This window comes from Mercenaria mercenaria, chromosome 6 (genome assembly GCF_021730395.1).
Source record: "Mercenaria mercenaria strain notata chromosome 6, MADL_Memer_1, whole genome shotgun sequence".
Lineage (NCBI taxonomy): Eukaryota > Metazoa > Mollusca > Bivalvia > Venerida > Veneridae > Mercenaria > Mercenaria mercenaria.
Window position 1 is genome coordinate 36,584,275 of NC_069366.1, and position 11,174 is coordinate 36,595,448.

Below are 11,174 nucleotides of genomic sequence, written 5' to 3' on the forward strand. Positions count from 1 at the left end.
ATAAATATCCCAAGCATCTGAAACGATGAACCATGTCATTAGACGACAAATCGCAAAGAAGACATGAATTTGGATTTCATTCATACATGGAATTGAAATATTTTTGAAAATTGCTTGCTGGTCATCATTTCACCGTGTTAATACACCGGACGACAGGCGGCAAAATGACTGCCGTGATTGCGTCATGAAAGCGTTGTTTCTCCGGTCCGCGCGTCAACCGAATGTTTATCGCAGAATATCATAGCTTGACTTCTTTCTTTTTGTTTAAATGGTAGTCAAACCCAAACATATTAGAAAATAATCAATTGATGAAAACAGCGTAAAACTTAGTAATGTGAACTTTTAACTCTGTGATAATTTTTGCTGTTTGAAACGGTGAATTTTTAGAGGCTTTCCTTTTCCAGAAATTCAATGCATATATCTGTAAATGTACAATCGTTTTATAGAGTAATACGCATGCTGTGTATACTGTTCAATTTTCATATAAAACAAATCTTTTTTTCCATGGTTTGGTATTGTTTGATTTTTTTTTCGAAACATGGACCAAACCATAAAACACTCTCGTAAACAATAAAATATGTAAGACGATCCTTCGGAAGCATAGAATGCAATCAAACAAAATAATAGCAGACTCGGTTTGATTGTGTCTGTTCATGAGAGGCAGTGGAAAGTGCAACACCCCTCACGCCCCCTAGCACCGCTTAAGCGGAACTCTATTACCCATGAACATTGCGTGGACTCCATTATCCCAAAGGACCAGAAAATATAACAACACTGAAGCATATCGCAGACAATTAATTAAATAAAGTAAAGAATTCGTTAAAATAAAATGTTAAACGGACAGGAAGAATATCCTAGCCGTAGAAGTATGCAGTATATAGGTAAGACAATTTATACATAAACCGGCTTTGAGAATGTGAATTATTTTGCCTTCTTATTGATAACACAGCCAAACACAATACACAGTGTCAATTACGGAGACCTCACACTTTACACTACATGTATTTCTGTATTAGTTTTATTTGCTGACTTTGCCGAAATGTATGTATACATTGTACTGAATAGAAGGAGTCTTGTAAATAAATTTAGAGTATAAAGTGAGATAGAAATAATAATAAAAATGGTTATATAAATGACGAAACATTCAGTTCGAAATGCCACATAAAGTACTAACAGACAGTGCATCTATCACTGAAGTTGAGAAACGAAAAAGATAAATATACCCAGAGATAATAGTATATCCAGATAAAAGCAAAGACGGCTCTTTTGACAGAATCTATTTACTTTGTCTAAGTAGGGTGCTATTATTTTGTGTTGCCTCTCAACATTGTTGTTTCTATCAAATGGTCCTATTGTACCTTACAAGTTGATGAATGTTGTAGATAGGAGCACTTTTTCATGATCCCGTAGAATCAAATTGTCAGTTATACATATTGATGCAAAATGGATATTTGTCAAAAATGCCCCCACATGACACATAACGACTGCTGTTGTGACAGTTAATGAATTATATAAGGAAACCCGTTGGAAGGATAGAACACATCCAAGAACAATAATAGTAGACCGAGTTAAATTGAGTCTACTCATGAAAGGTAGTGAACGTAACCGAGCAGATACAATTCATGACAAATATACGGTTTCCTACTTAAGCGAACTACAAGCATAAATAACATAGATATATATAATACTGGTATAAAAGTAAAGATGATGCTTACAACCAAATCAATTTTAACCGCTACGAATATTTTTGGAATCTACTTGTGCAAATATTCAGGTTCTATACACATTGTATATTCTTTTCCATTTGTTTATGTGTTTACGTCCCGATTAGTCTTCGGTCGATATCAATATGAAGCAGTCACAGCAAACCAATACAAAACCCATTTCCACAAAGGCTCTATCCCAATATTGCAAAATGTTTTATACTGTTTACTACGATTGCGAGTATTATGGTATACTAGAGCGTGGCAACAAAACATTTTGAAGCTTATAAGCCACTCATATGCATAGCTCGATCACATCAATATGCGTAATTACGATTTTGGCACTGTCAAGCTTCCGTAGAAACAATATCTATTACCCAGTAAATATTTTCTGTCATCGTTTGAACAAGGCCTGACCTAGTTTAAGTAAACCAATGCGATGGCCGATCTTGAAACAAATGGAAACAGCTTTGTACACTCACTCTCCCAGTTTGATACGAGGCATTTTGCCAGTACAGGAATAGTAAAAAGTTTACCTAGTTTTAAAAATCATCACTCAGTTTCTAATGTTGACTAACAAAGTATAATTATACAGGTGGTTACACTTAGATTATTTTCAAAATACTCAATTATAAATAGGTCGCGCAAATGTGGGAGATGGAAGGATAAAAGGGACACGACATATAAACAAAAGACACATATCACACAAAAAAGTAAGCCAACACTGAACTGTCAGTTATGCTACCCCAAAGTTTTGCCTCCGTCTATATATTAACCTTTCCTAGCCTGTATTCTTATGATATGGGTTGTTTACATGAGATTACGTCTGACACAATCAAAGTTTTATTTAGTTATATCACTTTTATTCTCACAACATGAGATCTTAATTTTTTGGATAGAAAAAGTAGAATCTAAATGGATCAAAATAAAGTTTATTTAACTGGTGACAGTGCTAAATATTTATATCACTTTTATTCTCGCAACATGAAATAATCAAAGCTGAGACTTATTTTTTTGGATAGAAAAAAAAGTAGAATCTAAATGGATCAAAATAAAGTTTATTTAACTGGTGACAATGCTAAATATTTACGGATGCTATTTGACGTAACCAATTCACATCCTTATTGTATAATATATGTTATGAAAAGAAAAGGGATACTGAAGGGATACTGCTAAGTATATTCTTTCAATATACATGATATAGTAAACGAGTATGCATGTAGTGCTTGAATTTAAAATAGAACAAGTGGAAAACCAAAGGTCGCCCAACACGACATAAATAAAAGTTTGATTGAGCCTGTTCATGGAAATAGTGGAACAGCCACACCCTCTAATACACACTACCTCAACCCATAGCATAATCAAAATAAATTACAATATTTATAGAATAACATTACGTCGGTCATAATCCTGGATAATAATAAATGGATAAAATCATACCAAGTGTTCTGTAACAAGATCTGTTGGAAGATCTTTGGAAACATAGAACGCAACAAAGTAAAATAATATGAGACACGGTTTGATCAAGTCTGATCATGAAAGGTAATAAATGATACAACAACTCTACACGTCACCTAGTACTTGCCTGATCAGAGCACGTGATACTGAATGACTAAATTAACACGGAGTCCAAAGTACGATTATTAGTAACACCTAGTTTGAGACGTAATTAGGTAATGTAATTTGCAACACCATGATACACGAAAGATTGTAGAATTAATCTTTGGTTGCATACGATACCCACAGAAAGTATAAGAATCCTTTAAACACTATTTAATTAATATAATTTTTATATTTCATTTTTTTCCAGCTTTATTTCATTCATATTTACAATTTTCTGTCGATTGGGTAGTTCTCGTGTAGGTTTTATTACGCGATTTCGTGTTTAGCATCTTAGCGGTGTTAAGATTTCGCGAAACGTGATTGCTTGTTGTTTAAAGACGTAAATTCCCAGATTTTTATTCACAAATAATTTGGAATTCGATGGTTTCTGTTCGCGTACAATTAAATCCCGACATACAACCAATCGCGGATATAAAACAATCGACAGAATTGTCTTGCACGTTTTCTAGAAACGTGGATGTATCAATTTACATTCTCCAAATTTCATTGGGATTGGGCTCTTTAATAAACTTAAGTTGATTCGTCTCTAGGAATGAAGAGACAGTGTTTATTAAGCTATGGGCAAATGCGCTTTTCTTCCCAAACTTTGCTATTTTTGTAAAGCAGGTTTGGGCATTGTAATGCATGTAACCAGTTGTATTGCATCAAAGACAAATATTCAGGAATCTGCATGAATAATTAAATCATTTCCCTATTTACACTAGTAAATCGTCAGGCCGTTTTCTATATGTCTGCCAGTGAATTTAGATGTAGGACGTAAGAATGCCATTTGTGATTTTATAACATTAATCAATGGCCATTCTTCAAAAGGAAAACTAGTAATCAGCACAATTGATAGTATATTTTTATAATCTGTCCAAAGAACCTTTGAAAGCATAGAATTTCGCAAAAAAGCAAAATACTAACTAACTTCGCTAGAAGGACGTCTGATGTCATGAGAATTGTAATGTTCTACACCTCTCGTGAATTCTTGCACCGCTTGAAGCGGAATTCTGTTATATTATAAATGACTTTGGATAAATGATTCTAAAAAATACTTAATTACATCAGTATTCAGATCTTCAGCAAAATTTCAATAACATCACCTAAGCATGATATGATAAAAAATCATTGCTGTTAATTTGGTCGACATGTGGATAAACGGACCTTGAAAAGTGATACGCCCTCGTTTGATATCACATATTTCAGGTCGAAAATCCTCATATTTACCGAACCTAAAAGCACACAATTGCTTTATTACTATAAACCACATCTTGATGCAGAGCACATTTGCTAGCGGTTGTCCTATTTCTCCTGTAAATTGTGTACGAAGAACATTTGTTTATGACGTACAAAGATCCTGACGTCAGCTTGAAGTCAATCTTTTTGGTTTTTTTGTCTCCGCCTGCTATTTCCCCCATATCGAAATTTTATCCATCGTGATCATCTGACTGTGTATTAGACTAAATAAATATATATAAATATAAATTAATGAGATCATATACATGTATAATAATAGGTCTTAAAAGTGTTTCTTATATTTTCTTCTATAGCTTCTATGACAAAACAGATTTCTATCTCTTCTTTTTCTATGCTAATCTTTGACGCATGAACTCTTATCATATCTATAAGTGGTACTTCAGACAAAATGAAGATTAACATAAAGAAAACATAGAGAGGACAGACATTTAGATCCTGGACGGTGAGATATAAAGACAGACAACAAAACGTCTAAACTACTTCGGTTGTTAACGCACATAAGCTGGTTTTAATCTGCTACGTAACTTAAAACATGTTGTCTTCCATAAAACTAAATAAATTACATATCATCAACTGAATAGTAAATTGATAATTAATGGGAATTCCTATAGTTTTTTATGCGCATCTTTCTGCGCAGCCGACACTTTTTATGGAAAACTGAACTGAAGTCAACATTTGTTGAAACATATTACAGACAATCTTAAATATGAGGAATCTTGAATGAAATAACATTTTTGATAAGTTATATCAGTAATCAAATGTTGATACTGGTTTATGTTGTATTGACAAGTATCATGCCTGACAAGTATCTTGCTATTTTTGGGGTTGTGTTTTCACATCGCATTTTAGTACAAAGACAGTGTTGTTCATATAATGTAAGATAATTGACTTAGTACTGATAAGACAATATCACCTTTCAGATTATTTAGTATTCAGTTATAGAAAGAATTCAGAATTTTTTTTAAAAAAATTAACTTTTAGCAGGCATACATGTAATCAATTTGGCCAGGTTCGCGCCATTTCCGTCCGAACAGGTGTTGTATTCTAGCGGTCTTAACATAAAATTTAGCCTGGTGACCCATACATTTTTAGCAATTTTTATGCTCACAATACAATTATCTATACACAAGAAGAAAAAGAAAAAATTCTATGAAAGAGTTTTTTTCAAAATTAAAAAAAAAATTCTTCACTATGGGTATTTTTCATTGAAAAAAGTTCACAAAAGTAAATATGAAACATTTTTTTTTTCATTTGTACCCATTATTGTAAGGTTGGAGTATTACAAATATGACTATGATATCAAATAAGTATATATAATAAAATCTGTAAAAAGAAAAAACCGTATTGTGCTGCCTGCATGTATATTTTGGTTTGTATTTATAAAAAAGCAGAAAATTATGAAAATGTTGAAAAATCGCTGGCAGTTTCAGCAACAGTGGGTGTGTTCAAAACAATTTTTCACAAAAACAAGCCTGGTGACCTATTGTTTTTATTTGTTCATCGGTTTCAGCACAAATTTTCCTATCATATATGTGAATTTAAAAAGATTCTATGAAAGGAAAAAAACTATAGGAATTCTCTTTAAGTACATTTTGTTATAATTAAACGTAAATGTCATTGCCTAAACCTAAACAGTGTCAAATGTTCTGTTAACCTTTAAGCGACAGAAGGCATTTTCATATATTTTGCCTTATCTGAATAAACTTGATACATGTTTTCATTCGCATTTAAAATGTTGGATATGTATGCTTTTATGAATTGCGTATGAAATATTTATATAAATGCATTCATTTTTAGGTATCAAAAGCAACCACTGTACAAGTTTTTATTATTATTATTTTTTGCATGATACTCGCTTGACACATTTTTCCTTTCTCTATATCTTTATTCGCCTAACCATGACACTATCTTTATATTTCAGGTGTGTTTGTCAGTTACAGTATCTACTTAAATCTCTTTATATCTTACTTTTCTTGACTTAAAAGGTTACCACAACAATATCTTTATATTTCAGTTGATGAAGTCGAAAGAGCAGTAACAATTCAGCTTGACGGGGAGGAGTTTACCATAGAATTTCTTGATGTTCTTCCATGGGATGTAAGTCTTTATTCTGTTAATTTGTGTCAGAACTGCTCATCATATTAACCATCACACAAGATTAGCAGTTATCAATGTTTGCAGCATGGAATTATATGTAATCCGTCATGACCCTGAGAAAAGAGGCCAACAGAAGTTAAAAGATACGTCAACTAATTGCCTACATGATTACCTATTTTCAAACATTTATTTTTGGAAAATATGTTGTTAGGATTATCTATAATTTTGCATTTTAATTCAAAAGTGTAATTTGCTATGATAGAAAAAACATGATTCGTCGAAAAGAATTTATTTTCATAATGTATATATCCTCTCTAACTTATCTGAAACGTGACATGGACATTTGCAATAATGGTACAAAAAATATGAAACGCACCTCTACTTAGATAATGTCAGCAGTCCGATATTTTATACAAAGTTGCAATCCAATGAATATATTTCAATCTATAATACAAAAAAAGTAACGTGTTTGAATCAGATATTTGTAATGATAAGAAACGGCCCAAACTTTCAATTTTCACAATTCTACATAAAGCCGATGGGACATTTACGAGTTTTTACTTGATGCCATTTAGAGTTAACAACTGCAATATAGTTATGAAATTAAAGTTATGACTTAGTCTACTGCAAATAATAAGCAGGGTCTACTTCTCTGTGTATGTTAATATACAGTTGAAACTCGACATCTAGAACTCACTTGTCTCCGGCTATCTCGCAGATATTTTCAAGTACCGTCCCGACGAAATGGCGTGCACAAAATACCATTTTAAGTCGAATATCAGTTATCTCGAACTAAAATGCTCGATCCCTTTGACTTTGAGATACTCTGTATATATAAAATGAAACGCCTTTGAGCTTCTTCCAAATCTCCTTATGAACAGCTGAGGTAAACTGTTTGATAACAAGGTAATTTAGAAAAAAAAATATGTTGTACAGTTTCTAATATTTATTTTTGAAATCATTTATGTGTGAATGATTTAGCGAAAAAAATATGTTCTGATCTGAGATGAATTAGATGCTGTTTATAAAAAGTCTCTTATGTAACAACTGCCGCTACGTAAAACACTTTTATTCAACGTTTTCAAATTTCGGTTAAGGGGTGACTTAAATCGCATAGATTGACTGTTGAGGCTGGTAGATGGAGCCGTCCAAATAATAAAGCTTATGAAAATAGAATTTGTACTAACTGTCACATATTAGAAGTCGAGTATCATTTTGTCATTGAATGTCAGGATTTTGTAGATTTAAGAAAACATTATATCAGGAAGTATTTCTGGCACCATCCAAGTTATTTTAAATTTTTGCAATTATTTATTAATGAGAATAGTAAAGATACTCGTAATCTCGCAACGTATATCTTTAAAGCTTTTGAAAAAAGGAGGTACCTAAATAGATAAACTCTAATGTTTAAATAGCTAATACACATGCTTGGGTTATCAAAATTGTCTCTCCCAAAGCTGTGTTATTACTGATACCTATGAATTACTGAAACAATTGTTAAACTTGTATTTACATATCTGCTATCTTGCCATACATGTTATATTTATTACTCTGTATGTATATTAAAGATATGCTGATGGATCTTGTTTGATTTATTGCATAATAAAGATTCTTCTTCTTAAAATAAAATGAAATTTCGAAGTACATAGTTCAAAAGAGTTGATTTTGTACACATTTTCTATACTGAAAAACAAACAAGAAATATCTATAAAAAAGATGGTCGGCGAATTGTAATAAGACAAGAAGTTTATGAGGTTTTCATATCTTTTGTGTTAGATTATTCATCTTTCAAACATTTTTCAAATAGCAAAACTAAACACTACACTTTAAGAATTTAAATGGTCCTCTTTTAATTTTTCACAAAGGTTTCGTAGGGATACAATTATGTTTCGTTTATTCTACGACGAATAATTACAGCAGTGGTCTGGAAGAAGACTTTAATAGATCGGCTAATCACACCCTTATTAATGTGATACGCAGACCGTATTCAGCTTTTTCTATAAACTGATATATGTTGGTATTTGAACAGGTTTTTATTATATTTATTGAACTTACTTATCATTTTAGATATATCAATATCCTTCTAAATATACTGAGCGAAACGTAGCTTTAAAACTATAAACAGCGTCATTAAGGACAAACGCTTCGTCTGTCATTTCACTCAGCGTTGCACAATCAGCAGAGTGAAAAAAATAGACACACTCGTCCAATCAGGTAGAGTGTTGCATAAATCTATCTTTCATTTTGATAAATTATCTATAATGCGTTATCAAGTAGTCTGATTTGCAAACTTCAGCCACGTGGCATGGGTCAGTCCAGGTCACGAATTCGTTCTTAGACGGCATTCGCCGAAAAACATGCGATTTATATGTATTTCTTGTACCTTTTTGAATTACATAGCTTGTTCTCGGAAGAAAATAAGCATCAATCTAAAACTTGTATTCAATGAGTATTCATCAATGAATATAAAAAAGATGTTTTGACACAGTCCGTATTTGCTGATCTGCTCAGCGTATCATATTGAAGCATTTTAATGAATATTGTGGTTGCCTACTTGGTACATTTCATTTCATATTTCTCTATATTACAGGATACTACAGATCATGATATAGAATTAACAGCCGATGCTTATGTTGTGATATATTCCGTTATTGACAGAACAACGTTTGATGCCGCTGTTCAGAGCTTGTACAAGTTACGGCATGGTCTGGGTATAGACAGACCCATTGTACTCGTTGGCAATAAAATTGACCTGGTTAGAAAACGAAAATTGAAGAAAGAAGGTAAATATGATATTACAGTAGTACTTGGTGTAAAACAACTGCTAACTTATGAACCTGTGTAGTTTGTTTATTAAAACAGATCAAAACAGTTTATTTAAACTAGTATATTTTTCGTTCGCTTGATATGTTTGCACAAAAATGCAAAGAAGTTCACTTTGTGATTATATTTTTTAAAATATATACTTTTAGTTTAAAAACTAAGTTCATAGTTTATAATTTATAAATCTACACAACTTTAGCTTGAATTATAAACTAAACCGGACGTACTTTTTTCATACAGATGTAAGATCTATATCTCGCACATACGACTGCATCCCGTTTGAAACATCACCAGACGACTATACGGAACCGGAAATGAGAAGACGTGATAAAAAAGGCCCAGGTGGATTTTTAGGAAAACTGTATCGAAGACTAAGCAGGAAAGGCAGACCTAAAAAATAAAATTTTCCTTATTTCCTTTCTCTTTAATTATGCAAGACATGAGAAACGTCAATGTGTTAGGACTGAATTTGGCGAGATTATTCTGTTGTGTCCACGTCCGTCCTTGTGTTATATCATGCACGATGAAATCAGAAGTACGACTTCACTTGTATAGTCAGTAAGGTAGATATTTAGACCAACAACTTTTTCTCGAAATCAAATATCTTTTATATTTTCCTTTAAGTGCATCATTTGAGCATTTGTGTTAATCATTTTACCGTTCTTGAATTTCCTGAACCTAATTTTATTGAATTCCTTTAAAGTCAATTGCTGACAATTTGAAAAGGGTGATTTTTATAATTCAAAACACATAATTATAAGGTTTTATTTTCATGTATAAACGTAAAACGTCTCCCACATATTTCGTATAGATTATATCACCTTTATCATGGCCTGGTCCTCATGAAGCAAAACATTTGTTCTTAATTTGTATGAAATAATCGTATGTATATACGTGCTTGCAAATCAGGTTTCAGTATTTATAACTTAAAATATCCGAGCGTTACAGTTTTGAGGCCCATATGTAAGATTGGTTTCCAAATATGTTTGCCTCGTAAAATAAAGTCATTATTATTATTATTATTACAGTACCATTCTATTTCTAATATAACTTTTGTATATTTTAAAATGAGCCCATATACATGTATGTTTTCATATGCATGTACGTAATGTCTTTTTCGGTCATACTTCGACGTGTTTAGACGTATTGTTTGAAAATAAAATATGACAGTAATGTGTATAGTTTACTGTAAAGAGACGATTTCTTAACAGAACTATACTTGGGTTCACAACAATGTAAGCATTATAAATTCTCAACAGTTCTGTTATAACTTTTAAAGTTTATGCAGTCATATTCATCATAGTTCACAATTGTGTTTCCAAATGACGTTGTTTTTTTTAACCTGAGCTTTATAGCGAAGTCTCTCCGTACTGTTACACAATTATAATCATGGTGGCTGCATATAACACACAGCAGATATCTCCTCTTTTTTGGCAGAGTTTTAAACATGAAAAAGCAAATGAGCCGTGCCATGAGAAAACCAACATAGTAGCTTTGCGACCAGCATGGATCCAGACCAGCCTGCGCATCCGCGCAGTCTGGTCAGGATCCATGCTTTTCGCTAACAGTTTCTGTAATTGCAATAGGCTTTGAAAGCGAAACCCACTATGTTGTTTTTCTCATGGCTCGGCTCAAATATCATTATTAATCGACAACGTAAAACTCGTTCAGCTAAAGTTAACTGATTTG

At 32.3% G+C, this 11,174-nt stretch overlaps 1 protein-coding gene across 1 annotated transcript; it reads left to right on the plus strand.

The window, feature by feature from the left end:
- The first annotated feature begins 829 nt into the window (after positions 1-829).
- LOC123550175 (GTP-binding protein RAD-like) lies at positions 830-10,439 on the plus strand. The gene is made up of 4 exons (XM_053546757.1): positions 830-881; positions 6,580-6,662; positions 9,253-9,445; positions 9,726-10,439. The coding sequence occupies exons 1-4, from the start codon at positions 830-832 to the stop codon at positions 9,884-9,886; spliced, it is 489 nt and encodes a 162-aa protein (XP_053402732.1). The 3' UTR covers positions 9,887-10,439.
- Positions 10,440-11,174: the final 735 nt, after the last annotated feature.

What these genes read in the sequence shown, in the direction of transcription:
- LOC123550175 (XM_053546757.1), top strand. Translation starts at nt 830, where the DNA reads ATGTTAAACGGACAGGAAGAATATCCTAGCCGTAGAAGTATGCAGTAT. An exon ending in TTGATGTTCTTCCATGGGAT is followed by an intron (nt 6,663 to 9,252) that starts GTAAGTCTTTAT and finishes TCTATATTACAG; the next exon opens with GATACTACAGATCATGATAT. An exon ending in ACGAAAATTGAAGAAAGAAG is followed by an intron (nt 9,446 to 9,725) that starts GTAAATATGATA and finishes TTTTTCATACAG; the next exon opens with ATGTAAGATCTATATCTCGC.